The sequence below is a fragment of the Saccopteryx leptura genome, chromosome 2 (assembly GCF_036850995.1).
Source record: "Saccopteryx leptura isolate mSacLep1 chromosome 2, mSacLep1_pri_phased_curated, whole genome shotgun sequence".
Classification (NCBI taxonomy): domain Eukaryota; kingdom Metazoa; phylum Chordata; class Mammalia; order Chiroptera; family Emballonuridae; genus Saccopteryx; species Saccopteryx leptura.
The window spans coordinates 332,525,173-332,547,650 of NC_089504.1; the positions used below are offsets into that span (position 1 = coordinate 332,525,173).

The 22,478-nt window shown below is 49.5% G+C and overlaps 1 protein-coding gene across 1 annotated transcript; it reads right to left on the reverse strand.

Annotated features, from left to right (window-relative positions):
• Positions 1-2,195: 2,195 nt before the first annotated feature.
• On the reverse strand, positions 2,196-13,830 carry SERPINF1 (serpin family F member 1). The gene is made up of 8 exons (XM_066363484.1): positions 13,693-13,830; positions 9,220-9,308; positions 7,312-7,510; positions 6,494-6,649; positions 5,875-6,078; positions 4,277-4,419; positions 3,042-3,252; positions 2,196-2,584 (listed from the first exon to the last, which is right to left on the reverse strand). The coding sequence occupies exons 2-8, from the start codon at positions 9,298-9,300 to the stop codon at positions 2,325-2,327; spliced, it is 1,254 nt and encodes a 417-aa protein (XP_066219581.1). The 5' UTR covers positions 9,301-9,308; positions 13,693-13,830; the 3' UTR covers positions 2,196-2,324.
• Between the last annotated feature and the right edge of the window lie 8,648 nt (positions 13,831-22,478).

The following is a 22,478-nucleotide window of genomic DNA, read 5'->3' on the forward strand; positions in this document are numbered from 1 at the left end:
ACCAAATACTAATAAAATCAAGCTTGTAGCAATGACTTTATATCACATGTGCCTATCTGAGTTCCGTTTTTTAGCAAGCCTGAAAAGAGATGACTTTTTTTCTACCGGACCTCCCCAAGCTGACAAATGAAATAGAGACTACATAAGTACTGAGAAAGAGGGGGAAAAACTTCAAAAGATGCTGACAGTATGGGCATTATTACTTCTGCTTGTGGTTTCAAACTTAAGAGACAGAGGGAGGGGGTAACTCTCTTTCACCTGGATGTGTAGCAAAGGTTTAGACCTATCCCGGCCAGAAAGCTGGGAGACTCTGTGGTTTTCAACCCCCGTGGCTGTTTCACCGCTGGTGACCAAGTGGCTCAGATGAGTTAGTAGAAAAGAATGCCACGTCCACACTGCTCTGAGAGCTTGCTCACCCTGGCCATGCCCAAGAAGTGCATGGCCAGGGTGCCCACAGCATTGGTTGCCACAGCATTATAACCAGGAAATGAATAGCCTTGAAGATGCCTGGCAAAGCTTTTTTTTTTTTCTTTTCTTTTTTTTTCAAGAAGTTGAGTGTTTGGACCACAGTTCATACTGAAACATTTGAATGAAGGGTATGCAGAATCGATTTTCTTTTCTAACTCACTCTGGCAAGGCAGGAGATTTTTGGTACAGCTAACCTTTTTAAGATTTTATTTGTTGATTTTAGAGAGAGGAGAGACAGAGAGAGCAAAGGGGGCAGGGCGAGAAATATCAACTTGTAGTAGTTGCTTTTTTTTTCTTTTTTTTTTTTTTTTTTTGTATTTTTCTGAAGCTGGAAACGGGGAGAGACAGCCAGACAGACTCCTGCATGCGCCCGACCGGGATCTACCCGGCACGCCCACCAGGGGCGACGCTCTGCCCACCAGGGGGCAACGCTCTGCCCACCAGGGGGCGATGCTCTGCCCCTCCAGGGCGTCGCTCTGTTGCCACCAGAGCCACTCTAGCGCCTGGGGCAGAGGCCAAGGAGCCATCCCCAGCGCCCGGGCCATCTTTGCTCCAATGGAGCCTTGGCTGCGGGAGGGGAAGAGAGAGACAGAGAGGAAGGAGGGAGGGGGGTGGAGAAGCAAATGGGCGCTTCTCCTATGTGCCCTGGCCGGGAATCAAACCCAGGTCCCCCACACGCCAGGCCGACGCTCTACCGCTGAGCCAACCGGCCAGGGCCAGTAGTTGCTTCTTGTATGTGCCTTGACCAGGTAAGCCCGGGGTTTTGAACCTATGCCCTCAGCATTTCAGGTCGATGCTTCATCCACTGCACCAGCACAGGTCAGGCCAGCTAACTTTTTCAAGAATAAAACTTAGTTCTATGGACAATGTTTCAAACACTTAGCGCACTTCATGTTTCTGAAAAGATCCTGTCGTGCTTTGTAAAATGGGCATACTTCCTTGAAAAGAATATATTTAGAACTTTTACATGTCAGGTCTCATTTTTATGTATATTTGAGAGCTTTCTTTAAATGCTTTATAAACTAAAGACTTTTTCTGACATTACAAATTACCTCTCTTATCTATCCATGTGTTATCCTATAGTATGTTGTCAGGGAACATTAACTTGACTGGGGGAGATCTGTGCTTCCATTACAACCTAAAGTCTGGCCTGACCAGGTGGTGGTGCAGTGGATAAAGTGTCAGACTGGGATACAGAGGACCCAGGTTCGAAACCCTGAGGACACTGGCTTGAGCGCAGGCTCATCTGATTTGAGCACAGCTCACCAGCTTGAACCCAAGATCACTGGCTTGAGCAAGGGTTCACTTGGTCTGCTGTAGCCCCCAATCAAAGCACATATGAGAAAGCAATCAATGAACAACTAAGGTGCCACAACAAAGAATTGATGCTTCTCATCTCTCTTTCTGTCCCTCTTTCTGTCTCTCTCTCTCTCTGTCACAAAAAACAAACAAAAAAAAAAACACTAAAGTCTGGTTTATTTAAGATTGTGGAGCCAGGACATACCTTCCTGGGGCGTTAGTGGTCCTTGTATGTAAACATCCCAAAGCAGAGAAGCAGTTCCTGCCTTACCATGCAGATAACTGAAAGTTCTTATCAATGGTGACTGTCTTCAGAGTTTAGATAGGCCCAGGCTATAAATATGGGCCCAGAAAATTCCTAAAGGGCTATTTATCTTTATATTAAACTTATATACTTCAAAATAGGAGGAGGAACAAGGTAACAAAAGTTAAGGATAAAGCACTTTTATTGCAAAGTATACATTGAAACCTTATAGGGACAGCCTTCATGTAATGTATAATCTGCCATCCCTCCAGGCTCTTCTTCTTCTAGGGCATTTGAACATTAAACTGGAGCATTAAGTGCCCCTGGGGTCCAGAATTTTGCCTATGAAGAGCAGGGCCCCTGTGTCTGTGTCCCTCAGTACAAAGATGAAAGGTTGGTTAAGGTGATAGTCCAGGGGGAAGGTAAGGCGGGCAGGCTGGAGCTCTGGGCTGGGGGTGGTGCTGGTGCCATCCTCATTCCATTCAAAGCCAGCTCGATGTTCTACTTGAGTAAGTTTGATAGATTTGCCCGTGATCTTGCTAAAGTCTGGTGTATCAAACAAGGATTGCAGCTCTGCAGAGATTGAGAGAGATTGCCATTAAAACCCTGTCTTATCCAACACCCCAAGGAAGAATACAGCCCTAATTCCTAAATCCTGATTCAAGGAGATAAGCCAGCTGGGAATAGAACACACTTTTGACCCTTTGCGGGATACATAGAGCTCCAGTTAAAGGTTAAGTGACTTGCTGAAGAGCATACAGCAACTGAGTTACGATTAGAAACCAGTTCAACAGACCTGTCGAGAGATAGACAGTGTTCTGAGTTCCTGTTCTAGGATGTAGGATCACGAGGCTAAGGAATGAATCTGATAAGGAAGGCAGTTCAGTCTTCTCCAGCACTATGCATTAGAATTAAGGAATCATCCATGGTCTCCCTACAAAGTCCTGGAGCCTTTACGTCTGCTTAGCAAGGTGGAAGGCTCAAAGACTCCACCCCACCCACCCTGAGAGCACAGGAGCCTCGGACATACTCATCTCCTGCAGGGACTTAGTGACTTCGCCTTCGTAACTCAGCTTCAGCTTAGGGATGGTCAGGACTGCTTGAACCGTCTTCAGTTCTCGGTCTATGTCATGGATGAACTCAGAGGTGAGGCTCTCTTCTATCATGGTCAAGTTCTGAGTCACTTTCAGAGGCAGGAAGAAGATTACACTCATTCTTCCAGTCAAGGGCAGCTGGGCAATCTGAAACAACAGGGAAAAAGGCACATGGGTTAGTCCTTCAGGACCTAGGGATAGGTGTGCATGCACGCGTGTGTGCACGTGCACAGACACACACCAGTTGCCTTCCCCTCACCTGTGTTGGGGCCCTGGCCCTGCTTTTCCAGTCCCTAATCTGTTTAACCATCGTCTCTCTTTCTGGCAGCAAGATGTTTCCTAATGTTCCTTCAAAAAGTTGACTTGTCTTTTCTTACCTTGGCCTAATACCAGCTGAAGTTATCTGCTGAAAGAATTTTCTTCTCTGGTTCTAAGGAGCTAGAATTGAATTCCAGGTCTCTGTTTTCTCCCAAAGTATATCTGCCAATAGTTACTGATCATCTGTTATATAGAGAGTCCTGGACTAGAAGGGGCCATTGGGCACAGCAACACAGAAGCAGAAATAAAATGGGTCCTTTGAGCAGAGGTTCTTAACATAAGGTCGATGGGTCAAATGGCATCACGGGCCCCGATAGTCCCTTAAATTATATACAGAAGTGTGTGTGTGTTCATACATGACATTTCTTCCAAATATTTTAGGCACTTTGTCAGATTCCCAAAGAAAAAGCTTAAGAACTACTGACCTAGAATGAATAGAAGTCAGGTATATGTGAAAGATTTAGAATGTCAGCAGTTTGGAATTTGTGACAGTTTTTGAAAGTTTGGCTTTGAATTCTAGAAATAAAAGTTCTCCCCACACACACACACTAAAAAAAAAAAAAAAAAAAAGACAATAAAACACCAACATTTGAGTACCCAATTTTGAGGGCCCTAATTTCACAATAAGTTTATTTCACATTGCCTTATTAATTCTTATGAGCAATACTGAGAGGGTAAGTTTCTACTCACCTTTATTTTAAGAAAAATAAAAAGGCTCAGAGAAGCTATTAACTTGCTGAAGGTCACTCAGTGGATAAAATTTAGATTGCAGTCAGATCTCAAAAGTCATTCTATTTCCACACCATCTGTTAGTCTTTGTCCCCCACCCACCACTCACCCCACCCCTACAAACCTTGCAGCTGAGATCAGAATCCAAGCCATAGCGTAAGACAGCCTTAGGGTCTGACATCATAGGGACTTTCACAGTCCTCTCCTCATCCAAATGGAAATCCTGGAGAGAAGTCTTTCTGGAGTCAAACTTTGTTACCCACTGCCCTGGAATGAAACAAATGGAGTACCCTAAGCCCCAGGAGACCGGAAAGGCATTGGGACGGTGCTGAGACCGAAACATAGTATTGGAAATTGCCTGGTTCAAGGAATATTAGTTGTCAGAGGCCCTGACACATCAGGGAATAAATAAACTCAGAAGGAAATATGTTGATTTTATTGACTTGTTTGTCTGGGTTATACAAGTTCCATAATTGCCTGGGAGAAAAATAAATTGCTATACACTTTTACAGTGGTGTGTCTGGGAGACAGAACCAAAGGCAGTCAGAGCTGGAAGGGACCCGGACATCATCTCCTAACCCCTCTCACAGCTGCAAACCCCTCTCACTGACGCCCAGGGAGGGGAAGTGACTTGCCAGCGCCCACACAGCGAGTTGATGATCAAAATCCCTTAGTTTAATGTTGCCTTTGAATATGCTGGCCTATAACTGAGTCTGTTTTCACTTTCTGGGGACCACTGCTTCAAGTAGAGCTTTTCTCTAGGCGTTAAGAGGTCCATTCTTGGTGGTTGTAAAGCATCTTAAGGGGAGGTTGCCCAGCCTGATCAGGTGGGGTTGCGGTGGATAGAGCATTGGACTGGGACACAGAAGACCCAGGTTCAAAACCCCAAGGTTGCCAGCTTGAGCACTGGCTTATCTGGTTTGAGCAAGGCTCACCAGCTTGAGCCCAAGATCGCTGGCTTGAGCATGGGGTCACTCAGTCTGCTGTAGCCCCCAGTCAAGGCACATATGAGAAAGCAATCAGTAAACAACTAAGGTGCTGCAACAAAGAACTGATACTTTTCATCTCTCTCCCTTCCTGTCTGTTTGTCCCTATCTGTCCCTCTCTCTGTCACAAAAAACAAAACAAACAAAAAAGGGAGGTTGCCCAAAATCCCACCAAGGCTTATCCAAATAGGGCTGGCCTCCCAGTGGGCCTGTGGAATAGTCTTGGGCACATGACCACAGCTTAGAAAAATGTTGTTCAAAAACTAGCAGTGGTTTAGTGAGTACCCACTGTGTCCTGGCTTCAGTGCTAGGGTTGATGTGAATGAAGATGGGAGGTGCTGTAGAGTGCCTCTAAAGTAAGTGTATCATCCCCTTGTTACGGTGGAGAAACTAGGCCCAGAAAGGCTGTGAAGCTTGTGCAAGGCTCAGAGCCAGTAACAGGGGGGCTGGGCTTTGAACTTTGTCTGACTGCAGCCAGAAATCTAAGAGTGCCAAACAGGCACAAGAATAGTCATGCTTTCTTCTCTCTTCTACTCTCTCCACAAGCCTCTTACACTTTGTAGGCCTTGGACTTGGTGACAAGCTGACGGTGCTCAGGCAAGTGCGTTTCTCAGGTCCTCCTCTGGCTTTGCCTCTAGGTTGTTGTTGAACTAGGTCTTTGATTTCCCCCCTTTCCTGGTCCTGTCTGATCCCCACCATCCATCCTGGGCCAAAAGAGAAGTGGAGAAGCCCTCACCCTTGAAGTAAGCCACACCCAGGAGGAGAATGCTGATTTCACTGGGCATTTCCCTCGTGGACCTAGCGATTTTCCCTTTCATCTGGGCCTGCACCCAGTTGTTAATCTCCTGAAGGTCCACGCGAGAATTGCCGGTCAGGATTCTAGGCCTGGTCCCATATGACTTTTCCAGTGGTGCAACGAAGCTGGATTTTATCCGCAGCTCTGGGAAGAGATGGAGCAGGGTTAACGTAGTCTGAGAGCTCAACCATTATTCCCTCTTTGAAAAGCATGCCTGGCTCAGGCTTTGGTTTACCACTCAGCAGGCCCTGACTTCCTGCCTAGTGCCTTCTTCCCTGACTTGCTGGGACTCCGTGCCAGCTTCCCCGGGCGGCACTGAACAGGGAACTATAGATTTTGCTCACAGCTGTTTCTCTTCATGTTACTGCCCTCCCCCAGCCCTCCCACTGTCTGTCAGCCCACTTCCTCTTTCTGATCCCCTTTGGGATCACAGGGCCCCTTCCTGCCTACCAGTGCCAGGCCTGGCCCGGGCAGACATGATCTACTGTTTAGAAAGAAACCACCCCTTACGGAGCAAAGAGCCCCATGCTCCTCAGACAGTCCTGGCTAGCACACTCACTCCTCTCAAAGATGATCCGGGACACAGTCTTCAGGCTTTTTGGGGGGGCAGTGATGGAGGCAAGGAGTTCCTTATAGGTGCCATGAATGTCTGGGTTGGTGATCAGGTCATAGTAGAGAGCTCGGTGAATGCTGGATTCTGTCCGCTGTTCAGCTCCTGCCAGAGAGACAAGGCCTCGGTAACTGTTCACCTGGGCACAACTCAGGCCAGCTCCCATGACTGGAAAGAGACATATACCCTTAGTCTTTTTGTCTTCTGATACTGGAGACATTCTAGGTAGGAAGGAATTTGAAGGCGGCAGAAGAAATAGAGATTTTCCTAAGGCAGGCTCAGGGCATCAGGCCCGGAGCGAGAGAAAGGTGGGAATGAGGCTGCCAGTCCCTGTGCCTCTGCCATCACAGCACTCTCCAGACTGCTCTGTAGCTACCTGTTTATCAGTTTCCCCTGTGGACTCGGCTGCGACCCCAGTGACAGCAGAAACTATGCCAGTTTGTGTGCAGTTATATCCCCAGAAACTAGGCTAATGGCTGGCATGTGGTAGAAGCCCATAGAAGGAATTCATGAGTGTCAAAGTCACCATGTCACCAAGTGGTCCTGAAGTCACACACCTGTGTCAGCAAGTGCTCAGCACCCTCCAGTGGAGTGAGGGAGATGTATGTGCACCGGCTTCAAGCTCTCACTCGCATGCTGGGACCCCGCGGGGGCCAGTTTCAATGGCTGTGTGCCCCTCCCTGAGCAGAAGTGTCTCTCGGGCCACAGATGGGCAGTGGCTGGATGGCAGCTCTAGGATCCGGGGCTTTCGGTGTCAGAGAACTCACCCAGCGACAGGGCAGAGAGGGCAGTGGCCACACTGAGTGGAGACAGCAGCACATTGGCAGTGGGGCTCAGGCTGGATTTCACTCGGTACAGGTCATAGCCGAAGTTGGAGACGGCTGCTGCCAGCTTGTTCACGGGGACCTTGAAGAAGGGGTCCTCCTCCTCCACTGACACCCCCGTGGTTTCGGGGGCTGGGGAGCCCTGGATTTGAGTACAAGGACCAGTGGAGATGAGCAGAGGATGCCTGGTCTCCTCACCACTTTGAGTAGGACCGTTGTTCTGGCCCCCTGCCCGAGTATGGTATGTTTAGCCTAACATCGGAATGAGTTTGTTCCCTGATCATTTAGGAGCTCTCTGCTGAGGAGAGGCCCAGAAGACAGATTGGCTGATTAGGTTTAAATGCTAGTGACTGTGAGCTTCAGGCCATGACACACATTTAAAAAAAAAAAAAAAGAAGAAGAAGAAAAAAAATAAAATTTTTAAAAAAAGAAGAAGAAGCCTGACCAGGCGGTGGCGCAGTGGATAGAGCGTCAGGCTGGGATGCCGAGGACCCAGGTTCAAGACCCTGAGGTGACCAGCTTGAGCACGGGCTCATCTGGTTTGAGCAAAAGCTCACCAGCTTGGACCCAAGGTCGCTGGCTCGAGCAAGGGGTTACTCAGTCTGCTGAAGGCCCACGGTCAAGGCACATGTGAGAAAGCAATCAATGAACAACTAAGGTGTCACAACGAAAAACTGATGATTGATGCTTCTCATCTCTCTCCGTTCCTGTCTGTCTGTCCCTGTCTATCCCTCTCTCTGACTCTCTCTCTGTCTCTGTAAAAACAAAACAAACAAAAAAAACCAACTAAAGTGATGCCACTTCGAATTCATGCTTCTCATCTCTCTCCCTTTCTGTCTCTCTCTTAAAAAAAAAAGAGAGGAGAAGAACGCCCTCTCCTTCCAAGAAACCCCGTTCCCAGGCCAGACAGGGTTCCTCTCTGCTCGCCCTTGCTTATTGATCCCCGGTCTCTATCTGTCAAACCCTCCCTGGATTTCATGGCCCTGCTTGGATACCGTCTCTGCCACCACAGACTTTCCCAGTTTGCCCCAATCTGAAGGTACCTTTTGGTTTTCTGACCTTTTTTATTTTAGAGTCAAATACCACCTATGTATATTAACCACCTGCCATGTACTGACTGGGCTCCGTGCTAGCTCTTTTCATTGGAGTTACTTCATTTTATACTTGCTGATGTATTTAATACCCCGAAGACTAATATCGCTAAAGATTGAGTTCCTTGAAGGCAAGATCTGAGTCTTATCGTTTCCACCCATCCCTAGCACCTACAGAGTGGGAGTTTAATAGATGAAATAGTGACTAGCCACGTGGTTCGGCATTTTTAATCCCATTTTATAGACAAGAAAACAGACACTTGGGTAAAACTAACTTGCCTAAAGTCACAAAGCTAGTGAGAGGTAGAGCCAGAATTCAACAAAGTCCAGGACCTTGGCTACCCTGGCCATTCCTGTGACAATCACTACCCCCATGGTTACATAGCACAGGCTTCTCTGCACCTGCCTCTGCAACCCAAATGTACTCCCTCTGCACAGAAAATAGGCCGTCCTGCACGCTTACATCAGAACAAATATCCGAGAGTAGTAACCACAGTGAGACCCACAGTAACACAAGGTAATGAGAAAAGGTCTTCACTGAAGGGGCAGCCCTGGGGGTAAGAGTGCTTTTGCTTTTCACTCTTTTGTGTCTTTTTGTCCCTGCTATGCTGTCTGAAAGGCAGGGCAAGACATTTTCTCTGTTTGTTGATGTCTAGACATAGAGGTCAGGGCCTGGCCCGAACCTGGGTACCTGCTGAGGCAGGGCTGGGCTTGCTCCTCCCCCCACACCCCCACCGCACCCCACCCACCACTGACTGACCTCTGGGCTGCCAGCGCTGTTCTGGCAGCTGCCACTCCCGAGGAGGGCTCCAGTCCAGAGGAGGAGCATGAGGACCTGCATCCCGGGGCCTGCAAGAAAACAAGAGGTGGAAGGCCGCTTGCTTCTTCACCCGCCATCCTGCACCACCGGCCACCTTGGCCGGGGAGCAGGGGCTTGGCAGGACTAGGCACCTTCCCTCCAGCCTCCCCAGGCTGAATGTAGACCTCACCTAGATTCCTCCCTCTCAGCAACTCCCCACACACACACACACCTGCCTTAAGGCCCACAGTCATATCCAGTCAGCTTGAGCTTTTACCCATTGTCTGTGTCAGGATACCCACCTTCAAACCTACAGCTCCCGGTTCCTGGAGAGTGAAGATGTAGCAGGGGGCTCCTGTGTGTGGATATGGTCTAGCAAATGCACAGTAAGGCTTTTCCCTGGAGCCACCTGACCAGTCCATGATACTGGACCAGGGGCAATATCGAGTAGCAGAATGGAGCAGCATCTAGGCTCATGTGTAGTAGAACCACAGAATACAGAGAATGGAGGCATCTGGTTCAGCCCCTGCTCTCCCCAAACAGTTCTCAAACTCTCTCCTTGAATTCCTCTGGCCTGGACACTGGCCTCATAAGGACCTCATTCCCTTCCCAGACAGTTCTATGTCAAGAGCTCTTACTCTCACGGTTAGGAGTGCTGGATCTAGGTTCAGACAGCCTGGTTTTAAATCTCAATTCTCTGTCTTAATTACTTTCTTTTTTATTATTATTGATTTGAGAGAGAGAGAGAGAAAGTGGGGAGAGAGAGAGAGAGAGAAACATTGATTTGTTATTCCACTTATTCACTGGCTGATTCTTGTATGTGCCCTGAGTGGGGATCAAACCCTCAATCCTGGTGCATTGGGACAATGATCTAACCAATGGAGCTACCTGGCTAGGGCCTCTACCTTTCAAAATCACAGTATCTTCTTTTGTAAAATGGAAATTAAGTAGTTCTTAACTATTGTGATGAGGATTAAATTAGATAATGCCTTACTGGAACTTACCAGTGCCAGAGACAGGTGAGCGCTCCAGTGGCCCCTGAGTCAGAATGTGTCCCCACAACTGGAACCCTAAGACCCCCTTCTTCCCTGGGGAACGGGGTCTTCTTCCTCATACCAGCTCGAAAATAGCTCTTACACCTCCGGAGCCTTCTTTCCTTCAGGTTAAACGACCCCACTCTTAGGAAGACCACCTACGCCCCTTCAACCGCCCTGCTGTGGTCCCTTCTGACCCGGCTCAGTCTGGCCCCTGGATCACAAGGGAGAAGGGAAGTCTGGGTCCAGGCCTCTGGGTGCTCCACAGTCCTTGCCCTCCTGCATTCACTGCTTCTAGGGGCTCATGGTGTCGGGGTGGGGAGGCGTGAGGCAGGGGCGGGGTTCACAGGCCAGATGTTTCAAGAGGCCTTCTGATTAGAAAGTGGGACAAAGTCTCAGCAACCAGGACCTTCGTCTGGTCCATGTTCTCCTTCCGTCCACACTGCCAAGTCAAGAACTTAGCGTATGTGTTCCCTGCCCTTCTCCTCCCCTGCAAAACACACACACACACACACACACATACACACACACATACACACACACACACACACACACACACGCACGCGCAGTGTCTCGAGCCCTTTCATTTTCCTTTGATGTACCCAATAATACCCTCCACACACACAACACATACTTTTCTGACTTCTCAGAACAAACAGGAAAGTTAGGAGTACAGTGTGTGATTTTTGGCTAAAGTCCTTAAAATTAAGCCCGATAGTCCACTGGACAACATTATAGAGCATGAAAGGCAACAAAAGAAAAGCTCTCTCCTGAATCTGCTCAGCTTATGGCTGGACTACCAGTGGGAACCAGCCCGTTTGCTTTGTAAACTCTGACCTCGAGCTCGGGTCTCAGCGTGAGGAGCCCTGTGCTCCCAGCCAGCTGTCCTTGCTGCTCAGGAAGAAATCTTCCATCAGGACCTTAACACCATCCAAACTTACAGCTGGTCTCTCCACCCAGCCAGCCCCACCCAGAGCTGGCAGAGCCTTCCTTGCCTGAGTCTCAGGAGACTGGTTTGTGGAGACTGAAAATTAATTCAGTGAGATCTGCAGGCAGCAAGGCTAGAAGAAAAGTTGTTAGCTCCAGTCGCTCTGGCCAGATTAAGAAGTTAAGATAGGAGTGAGGGGGTGGAGGTCATCCTAGGATAGTATTTAAGCAAACTAAGTTCACAATTCCAATAGCCTTTTTTTTTTTTTTTTTGTATTTTTCTTAAGTTGGAAACAGGGAGGCAGTCAGACAGACTCCCGCATGCGCCCAGCCAGGATCCACCTGGCATGCCCACCAGGGGTCGATGCTCTGCCTGTCTGGGGCGTTGCTCTGTTGCAACCAGAGCCACCCTACTGCCTGAGGCAGAGGCCACAGAGCCATCCTCAGCGCCCGGGCCATCTTTGCTCCAATGGAGCCTCGGCTGCAGGAGGGGAAGAGAGAGACAGAGAGTAAGGAGAGGGGGAGGGGTGGAGAAGCAGATGGGTGCTTCTCCTGTGTGCCCTGGCTGGGAATCGAACCCGGAACTCCTGCATGCCAGGCCGACTCTCTACCACTGAGCCAACCGGCCAGGGCCTCCAATAGCCTTTTCTGTGGGAGTTCCTACAGAGTCTGAGCCCCAATCCCAGGTCCTGTGATCACCGTCACCATGTGGGTGGGTTGAGGACTGAAGATGAAGTGAGGGACCCTGGCAAGGAAAGGTGCGTGGCTCCACACCTGGCCCAGAGCCAGTCACTGGGACACATAGTATTAATGGCATCTCTTTGAACCCTACACCTGAAGCCCTGGGGATGAGGGGAGTGGAGAGATTATTGGAAGCCCCCTACAAGAGCAGTAAGTGGGTAGAGAGTAATGGTCTGCCCCTCTGAGCATGCTCAATGGCCTGTCCATAGTGATTGTTCCATGGGCAGAGGCAGGCAGCTATTGCCCGGCCAGGGGCAGAGGGAAAACGATGCCATCCCTGTTCAAAGGGCAGTATCCAAGCCAGACTCCTGTCCTACCAGGTGGGGGAGGGCACCGGGAGACGGTAGATAGCCTCCCTGTTAGGCCAAGGTCAGGCCTTACTTTCTGCCACATTGCCCAAATCAAGAGACATAAGGAACTAGGATTTCATGATCTTGCCTTCAAGCTGGGTGGATAGATTTGAGCCAACACATGTGTTTCAAATTAAATTCAATTGTGAGACAAACACCATCCCTCCTCCTCCTCCTCCTCCTCCTTCTCCCTCTCTTCCTCATTCTCCTCCTCCTCGTCTTCTTCTTCTTCCTCCTTCTTGTCCTCCTTGAACCACACAGCCTTCAAACCGCATGGTGGTGGACCTCATGGGCAGTGCAAGGAAGGGCACTGCCCTGTCCCCTGACTCTGGGAGGGAGATGCCAAGGGGTGCCCTCCTGGCCCGCCCCATCTGTGGTGACTCCACCACCCCCAGGCAATGTTTCTTCTGAAGACCTGGTTTCGTTGAGCTAGGGTGCCCATGAATTTTACCTCCACACCCCAGAAGGACCAGCCCTACACACAGAACCTGGCCTCCTTCCTCTCCCACCCTCAGCCTGGGGGCTGAACTCCCAGGGGATGGGCAGAGGCCAAACAGCAGTGGGGTTTCTGGGAAGCCAGAGCTTTTCCTTGGCCCCAGCCCACTCCGTGCTGTGACTCGCCTCAGGGTGCGGAAAGGGTGCCGGCAGCCTTCTCTCCAGCACCGGCTGCAGAGCCCCCAAACCTCAAACACTGACTAGGCTGAATCATGGTCACTGCGAGAGGCCAAAACCCCACTGACCTCCCAGCTCTTACTGGCAGCTAATCTGACCAATGGAAGAGGGTGGGCACTGGGTAGAAGGACCCAGCGCTTCTCCATCCCAGCCCTCCAGCACGGCTCATCAGGCCAGCTGCTCGGCAGTGCTGGGAAGTTACCACTGAAGTCAGCACCAGTTGACTGAAAAACCAACAGATAGCTGAGCCCAAGCTGAGGCTGGGCTGCAGACTGGGCTGCAGACTGGGCTGCCCACCCAACTGCCCTTGGGGAAGCCCAGCGCCCTGACAGCCTCCCACCCTCGGGGCTGCACAGCCTCTGAGGTGCTGCTCAGACCTGACCCAGCAGGTGAGCTCTCTGCTTGTTCCCCACCACCACGCCCCTCCACGGTTTCCCACCCACTTCATTCAAGTCTTTCAGCCTCTCCTAATGGTATAGTAGAGTTTGGGGATAAATGGGTCGCCACCTTCTTCCCCCAACTCCCTCTGCCCGCTGTCATTCTCTCACCCTGATGCCCAAGCTGCAGAGGCTCCTGTTCCCCCACCTCCTCTCCTTTACACCCCTCTTTTCCATTCCCGTGGGTACCCTTCCTCTCCCCAGCCCCCGCAGCCCATGGGAGTCTGTCCTGTCTTCCCCTGACACGAAGACCAGACCGGGAGCTGCCTTTACCTGTGGTGCGCTGCAGCTCGGTGCCGGCTGACTTCTGCACACTGAGGGGGCTCCTGCAAACACAAGAGATTTTTCTGCTGCCTCCCAATCCAGCTTCCAGCAGGCTTCAAATTACAGCTACTCCTGTCTTAAAGCGACCTGCACTCAATTCAGATTCTGTGATTGCATCATTGTCTGGTGTTAACTTTAACCTACTGCTGCCCTTCCTCCATGCACCCCTAAGACACACACATTCACACACCTTACTCCTCCACCAGACCTTCCTTCAGGCCCTGGCTGCCTGAGGCTCCAGGTGCTGAGGATGGCTAGCCCAGGTGGGAGACTGGACCAAGGAAGAGTCTCGCAGGAGGAGACCCCAGAGCCAGGTTGGTGGAGTGGAGAAAACACTGGCCCAATACTGGGATTCCGGGTTTTCCCTGGTCCTCGACTCTGGCACTAACTGAGATCTGGGGCAAGAAAACCTTCATGCCTCCTCCTTTCCTGGCTGAAAAATGAAGGGATGGAACTGGGATACCTGTGTGCTTTTTCAGCCCTGAAATTTTATGACTTTGAAAGGGCAGGTGGGAAAATATCTGACCAGAGGAGAAATGAGATGCACTATACATGTTAGTCCTGAGAGGAGCCGAGTATGTGCCTGGCACCCACCGAGGCACAACAGAGGTCACCTGGAGAGGAGAACACCTAGGCCCTGCACACCTTGGGATGTTTAGGAACTCGCAATGAGGTTCTGAAACTAAAATCCTGACATGGGAAGTGATTAGAAAATGTAACAGATTTTTTTTTTTTTAGGCAGGCGTGAGTCCTGGCCAGAGGAGATTGCTCTGGGTTAGTTAGCCTGAGGAAGAGAAAATTTAGGGAGCAGAGCTAGGGCCCCTGGGTAGAACTTTCCAGTGGGCAAAGTTCAGCTTTATATAAGGAAGAGTGTGTCAACAGTCAGAGTTCACTCCATTCAACAAAAAGTTGAGTACCTCAACACCAGCTTGGTACATGGAGAAGAAGGAGTACATGGATGAATCAGACTCAGTGCCCACCCTCCAGAAACTTACTGACTTGTAACAGAGGCTGATACGAGAACAGATCATTTCAATAAAATGCAACACATCTGTGATAGCAGTCTTTAGAGCCGCACTGTCCAAAGCAAAAACCACTAGCCAAGTGTGACCATGGGCACTTGAAATGCACTAGTCTGAGCTGTGATCTGCTATACACACTAGATTTTGAATATTTATTATGAAAAAATAATGTAAATTATTTCAATAATTTTATATTGATTACACATATTGAGTTAAAATATATCATTAAAATTAATTTCACCTCTTCATTTTTTTATCTGTCTACTAGAAAATCTTAAATTACATATGTGGTTTGCATTGGACAGCACTGCTTTATGGGGTATTATGGCAGCATAGTTGGAATATAGGAATCTAAACTGCATCTTGAAGCATAAATAATAATGAGCTAAGCATAGAAAGGTAGGAAGGGCAAGACTATCCATGTAGATGAGTTAAAATTGGATTCCTTTCTCACACCATACACAAATATGAACTCTAGGTACATTAGAGATTTAAATGTGAGAAACCATTTCTGTTTTGAAGAACCTTTGAAAATGACTTTTTATTTAAATTATGTACTTAATTTTGAATAGGTCTTATGTTTGCATGGTTCAAAACTCAAAAGCAACGAAAGGTATATAGTTAAAAAAAAAGTCTTCCTCTCATCCTGAGCTTCAGTCACTTGATGCTAGCCTGAAGATACCTGATGTTAATCTTTCTATGTATCCTTTCAAAGATTTTTTTTTTTTTTTGAGAGAAAGAGAGAGAGAGAAAAGTAGGGAGAGAGAGAAACAGAGAGACAAGAATGTGTGTGTGTGTCTTGACCGGGAATTGAACCAGCAATCTCTGTGCTTCGGGACAATGCTACAACCAAACAAGCTATTGGCCAGGGATTCACAGATATTTTTAACGCTTTAAAAAGCAAACACAGGGCCTGACCTGTGGTGGCGCAGTGGATAAGGCGTCGACCTGGAATGCTGAGGTCGCCGGTTCTAAACCCTGGGCTTGCCTGGTCAAGGCACATATGGGAGTTGATGCTTCCTGCTCCTCCCCCTGTTCTCTCTCTATCTCTCCCTCCCTCTCTCTCTAATAAAAATGAATAAATAAAATCTAAAAAAAAAAAAGCAAACACAGGCACTCTCCCGTCAGGAAGCATGCCCACGCCTTTCCCTTTCCCCTTCTCCTCTTCTTCCCTCCAGGAGCGTATTTCTTCCCCTCTCTGTCTCCTAAGCTATAAGGGACCCCACAAGTCTTGCAACCAGAGGAGCGGCAGCTCATCCCGGGCTAACACTCTGAACCTGTCTCCAGGGTTCCCTTTCCCCTAACTTTCTTCCTGTATGGCCAATAAATTCCTCCTTTGCTTAAAAAAAAAAAGAAAGAGAAGAACAAGCACACATATACAACAAGAAAAAATTGTAAATGTTTTAGAAAAAAGTATAGCTCAGCCTGACCAGGCAGTGGTGCAGTGGAAAGAGCATAGACCTGGGACACTGAAGACTCAGGTTCAAAACCCCAAGGTTGCCGGCTTGAGCGTGGGCTCACCAGCTTGAGCTCAGGGTTGCTGGCTTGAGTGTGGGATCATAGACATGACCCCATGGTCGCTGCCTTGAGCCCAAAGGTCACTGGCTTGAGCAAGGGATCACTGGCTCGGCTGGAGCCCTCCACCCTGGTCAAGGCACATATATGAGAAGCTCTCAATGAACAACTAAAATGACACAACTACAAAATTGATGCTTCTTACTCTTCTCCCTTTCTCTTTCCCTGTCTCTCTCTCTCTCTTTTTAAAAATTAAAAGGAATAAAAAAATATAAGTATGAAGCTTGTTTTTCATTTTGTTTTATGTTTTCTTATTTTCTTTTTCTTTTCCAAATGAGAGGAGAGGAGGGACAGAAAGACAGACTCGTGGCCCTGGGTGGTTGGCTCAGTGGTAGAGTGTTGACCCAGCATGTGGAAGTTCCAGGTTCAATTTCAACTCCCAGTCAGGGCACACAGAAGAAGTGACCATCTGCTTCTCCACCCCTCTCCCTGCCCCCCCCTCTTTTTTTTTTTTTTTTGTATTTTTTCAAAGCCAGAAATGGGGAGGCAGTCAGACAGACTCCCGCATGCGCCTGACCGGGATCCACCCGGCACACCCACCAGGGGGCGATGCTCTGCCCATCCGGGGCATCGCTCTGTTGTAACCAGAGCCATTCTAGCGCCTGAGGCAGAGGCCATGGAGCCATCCTCAGCGCCCGGGCCATCTTTGCTCCAATGGAGCCTTGGCTGCGGGAGGAGAAGAGAGAGACAGAGAGGAAGGAGAGGGGGAGGGGTGGAGAAGCAGATGGGCGCTTCTCCTGTGTGCCCTGGCCGGAAATTGAACTGGTGACTCCTGCACGCCAGGCCGACGCTCTACCACTGAACCAACCGGCCAGGGCCTTCTCTGCCCCTTTTTTTCTCTCTCTCTCTATTCCCCTCCCACAGCCATGCCTCTATTGCTTCAAGAGCATCAGCCCCAGGTGCTGAGGATGGCTTGGTGGAGCCTCTGCCTCAGGCACTAACAATAGCTTGGTTGTGAGTGTGAGCCCAGATGGAGAGAGCATCAGCCCCAGACAGGGGTTGCTGGGTAGATTCCAGTTGGGCACATGTGGTAGTTTGTCTATCGCCCCTCCTCTCACTTAAAAAAAAAAAGACAAACTCCCACATGTGCCCCAAGGGAAATCCACCCAGCAAGGAGAGTGGGGGACAGGAAGGGATGGAAAAACAGATAGGCGCTTCTCCTGTATGCCCTGACTGGGAATCAAACCTGGGACATCCATATGTCGGGCTGGCACCCTACCACTGAGCCAACAAGCCAGGGCCTATATTTTTTCATGAAAACAAGTTTTTAATTTTAATGCCAAATCTATCGTTTTTGTTTTGTTTTGTTTGTTTTTTGTTTTTTTTTAGTGACAGAGAGAGGGACAGACAGACAGGAAGGGAGAGAGATGAGAAGCATCAATTCTTCATTGCGGCACCTTAGTTGTTCATTGATTGCTTTCTCATATGTGCCTTGACCAGGGGGCTACAGCAGAGCGAGTGACCCCTTGCTCAAGCCAGCGACCTTGGGCTCAAACTAGTGAGCTTTTCTCAAACTAGATGAGCCTACACTCAAGTCAGCAACCTTGGCGTTTCAAACCTGGGTTCTTCACGTCTCAGTACAACGCTCTTTCCACTGAGCCACTGCTTGGTCAGGCTATCAATCTTTTATAATTCAAATATTCTCTTTCACCCCCTCCCCTCTTTAAAAATATTTATTTTGGCCCTGGCCAGTTGGCCCAGTGGTAGAGCATCAGCCTGGCATGTGGAAGTCCTGGATTCAATTCCCAGTCAGTGCACACAGGAGAAGCGCCCATCTGCTTCTCCACCCCTCCCCCTCTTGCTTCTCTCTCTCTCTCTCTCTCTCTCTCTCTCTCTTTCTCTGTCTCTTTCTCTTTTCCCCTCCCCTCCTGCAGCCACAGCTCAATTGGAGTAAGTTGGCCCCAGGTGCTGAGGATGGCTCCACAGTTTCCGCCTCAGACACTAAGAAGAGCTCAGTTGCAGAGCAACAGAGCGACGCCCCAGATGGGCAGAGCATCGCCACCCTAGTGGGCATGCTGGGTGGATGCCAGTTGGGGCACATGCTGGAGTCTGTCTCTGCCTCCCCTCCTCTCACTGAAAAAAAAACCAACTTCTTTTATGCCCCATCCCCTAAACCTATGCCCATTTCTCTGTTCTCCCTCACAGCCATGTGGGGAAGAGCTATTTATCTTGTGTCTGCCCTGTCTTTGCTCCATTCCCTCCCCAACCTCAAACCTCCCCACTTGTCAACCACCAAGTGGACATCTCTGCCCTGTCAGCAGGCAGCGGAGCAGACTGTTCCTCCTTCTCGAAACCTGGACTGCTCACACCAGCCTGGTTTTCTCCCACATCACACCACTGCATCTTTCCCATCTTCTTTTTCCCTCCACATCTCCTCTTAGGATTCCCACCAGATCCATGACTTTAAATGCATCTGCATGCTCCCAGATATACATTTCCAGCTCTGATCAAGATATCCAATGGCTTATTTGACATATCCACATGGATGCCCAGTAGTTAGGATGAACATATAACTTATCCAAACACAATAGCTTGTGTTTTTTGCACAATGGCAAAAAATAAGTGCAATTAATTAAGCTGGACTCACAGATATAACTCAAACTGCTCCTGGCATAGGCTCCCCCTATATTCGTGTGGCATTTAAAATGGAAATTTCTGGCCCTGGCCGGTTGGCTCAGTGGTAGAGCGTCGGCCTGGTGTGCGGGAGTCCCGGTTCGATTCCCAGCCAGGGCACACAGGAGAAGCGCCCATCTGCTTCTCCACCCCTCCTCCTCTCCGTCTCTCTCTTCCCCTCCCGCAGCCAAGGCTCCATTGGAGCAAAGATGGCCCGGGCGCTGGGGATGGCTCTGTGGCCTCTGCCTCAGGTGCTAGAGTGGCTCTGGTTGCAACAGAGCGATGCCCCAGAGGGGCAGAACATCACCCCCTGGTGGGCATGCCGGGTGGCTCCCCGTCGGGCGCATGCGGGAGTCTGTCTGACTGCCTCCCCGTTTCCAGCTTCGGAAAAATGAAAAAAAAAATAAAATGGAAATTTCACCTGACCGGCCGGTGGTTGCATGGTGGATAGAGCCTCAACTTAGAGTGCTGAGGTCGCCAGTCTGAAACCTCGAGCTTGCCTGGTCAAGGTACATACCAGAAGGAACTACTATGAGTTGATGCTTCCCATTCTTCACCCCCCTAAAATCAATAAATAAAATCTTTTAAATGGAACTCTCCAGTCAATCCTAAAGTCTGATTCTCACTCAAAACCATCTCACTCAGGCCCTGGCCGGTTGGCTCAGCGGTAGAGCATCGGCCTGGCGTGTGGGGGACCCGGGTTCGATTCCTGGCCAGGGCACATAGGAGAAGCGCCCATTTGCTTCTCCACCCCCCCTTCCTTCCTCTCTGTCTCTCTCTTCCCCTCCCGCAGCCAAGGCTCCATTGGAGCAAAGAGGGCCCGGGCGCTGGGGATGGCTCCTTGGCCTCTGCCCCAGGCGCTAGAATGGCTCTGGTCGCGGCAGAGCGACGCCCCGGAGGGGCAGAGCATCGCCCCCTGGTGGGCAGAGCGTCGCCCCTGGTGGGCATGCCGGGTGGATCCCAGTCGGGCGCATGCGGGAGTCTGTCTGACTGTCTCTCCCCGTTTCCAGCTTCAGAAAAATACAAAAAAACAAACAAACCACCATCTCACTCAAAATAAAACTCCAGGAATTTGAACAATAAACCCCACTGTCACCCTTCCCTCATTTCATACACAGTCTATCCACAGATTCTATAATGTCTACCTGCAAAACATATCTGAGTTCTGACCACTTTCCTCCACAGCCAGCACCCTGGGCCAAGCCACCTGTGTCTATTGCCTGGTGACCAGTCTCCCTACTCTTGCATTTGCCCCCCTCTAATCTATTCTCCACATAGCAGCCAAGTGAGCCTTCTAGAGCTTAAACCATGGCACCCCTCAATTAAAAGCCTTCCACAGCGAATGAATTATTGCCATCCACAATAACAGATGAAATTCACAAACATGAGGTTGAACAAAAGAAGCAAGACAGCCTGACCTGTGGTGGCACAGTGGATAAAGCATCGACCTAGAAATGCTGAGGTCGCCAGTTCGAAACCCTGGGCTTGCCTGGTCAAGGCACATAGGGAGTTGTTGCTTCCAGCTCCTCCCCCCCTTCTCTGTCTCTCCTCTCTCTCTCTCTCTGTCTGTCTCTCCCTCTCCTCTCTAAAATGAAGAAGAAAGAAAGAAAGAAAGAAAGAAAGAAAGAAAGAAAGAAAGAAAGAAAGAAAGAAAGAAAGAAGACACAAGAGAGCATGGACTATATGATTCCTTTATATAACATTCAAAACCAGGAAAAATAAATCTGTTATTAAAGGCCAGGAGAGTGAGCTCTGGCCGGGTAGCTCAGTTAGTCAGAGCATCGTCCCAACACACCAAAGTTAAGGGTTTGATCTCCAGTCAGGGCACATACAAGAATCAATCAATGAATACATAAATAAATGAAACAGCAAATCTGTGTTTCCCCCTCTCCCTCCCTCTAAAAAAAATAAAAGCAATAGAAGTCAGGAGAGTGAGTACTGTTTCTTGATCTCTGTGTTGGTTGCAACAGGGCTATTTGGTTCATGAAAAAATCATTACGCTGTACAGTTATGATTTGTGTACTTTGCATACTATATATCAATACCAAATGTTCACTTGTTTATTGTCTAGACCACTCGACCATCAGATTTAGGTTTCATGGGTAGTGATTTTGTCTGCTTGTTTGTTGCTGCATCCCCAGTGTGGGGTGGGCTACTGGGCACACAGGAGGTGCTTGATAAGGATGCAATTAGCCCTGGCTGAGTAGCTCAGTTAGAATATTGCCCCAGCATGCCAAGGTTACGGTTCAATCCCCGGTCAGGGCACATAACAAGAAGCAACCAATAAATGTATAAATAAGTGGAACAACAAATCAATGTTTCTCTTGCTCTCTCCAATCAATCAATCAATCCATTTTTAAAGGATGCCATTAAAGCAACCAGACCAGCTGGAGGGAGAACCCAGGAGGCAATGGTAGTGACCTTCCAAGTGATGACTAGATCCAAACCATAACTAGAGTCAAAATGGAGAGAAGAAGGCCCTGGCTGGTGGCTCAGTAGATAGAACATCAGCCCAGTGTACGGACATCCCAGGTTCGATTCCCAGTCAGGGCACACAGGAGAAGCGACCATCTGCTTCTCTCACTCTCTCTATCCCCCTTCTCTCCCTCTTCCCCTCCCATAGTCAGTGGCTCAATTGATTTGAGTGTGCTCCCGGGCAGGCACTGAGGATAGCTTGGTTGGTCCAAGCATGTCAGCCTCAGGCATTAAAAATTGCTCGGTACTCCAGAGCATTGGCCCCAGACAGGTTGCCAGGTGGATCCTAGTCAGTGCATATGCGGGAGTCTGCCTCACTATCTCTCCTCCTCTCACCTAAAAAAAGGGAGGGGGGAGAATGAAGAGAAAGAGAGAGATAAAAAAAAGACTTGGGAGGTAAAGTTAAAGTGGTGGGCTTGTTGATTTAATTTTCTGATTACTTCTTACCTCTTCTAAGATTAAAACCAGTCTTTACAATGGCCCTAAATCTGGCCCTGGCCGGTTGGCTCAGCGGTAGAGCGTCGGCCTGGCGTGCGGGGGACCTGGGTTCGATTCCCGGCCAGAGCACACAGGAGAAGCGCCCATTTGCTTCTCCACCCCCCCCCCCTTCCTCTCTGTCTCTCTCTTCCCCTCCCGCAGCCAAGGCTCCATTGGAGCAAAGATGGCCTGGGCGCTGGGGATGGCTCCTTGGCCTCTGCCCCAGGCGCTAGAGTGGCTCTGGTCGCGATACAGCGACGCCCCGGAGGGGCAGAGCATCGCCCCCTGGTAGGCAGAGCGTGGCCCCTGGTGGGCGTGCCGGGTGGATCCCGGTCGGGCGCATGCGGGAGTCTGTCTGACTGTCTCTCCCCGTTTCTAGCTTCAGAAAAATACAAAAAAAAAAACAAAACAAAAAACAAAACAAAAAAAACAATGGCCCTAAATCCCAGGCGATCTGTCCTTACTTCCTCTCTGACCCCTCCTCCTGCTTCCCCCTCTCTCCTCCACTCGAGCCCCACAGCTGTCCTGCTCATCCTGAATCTTCCACCTGTGCTTCCAACTCAGGCACTTGCT

Excerpts from the sequence above, each read along its gene's own strand:
- SERPINF1 (XM_066363484.1), bottom strand. The coding sequence starts at position 9,300 with ATGCAGGTCCTCATGCTCCTCCTCTGGACTGGAGCCCTCCTCGGGAGT. Across the intron at positions 6,650-7,311 it reads CCTCTCTGCCCTGTCGCTGG|GAGCTGAACAGCGGACAGAA; the intron begins GTGAGTTCTCTG and ends TCTCTCTGGCAG. Across the intron at positions 3,253-4,276 it reads ATTCTGATCTCAGCTGCAAG|ATTGCCCAGCTGCCCTTGAC; the intron begins GTTTGTAGGGGT and ends CTGTTGTTTCAG.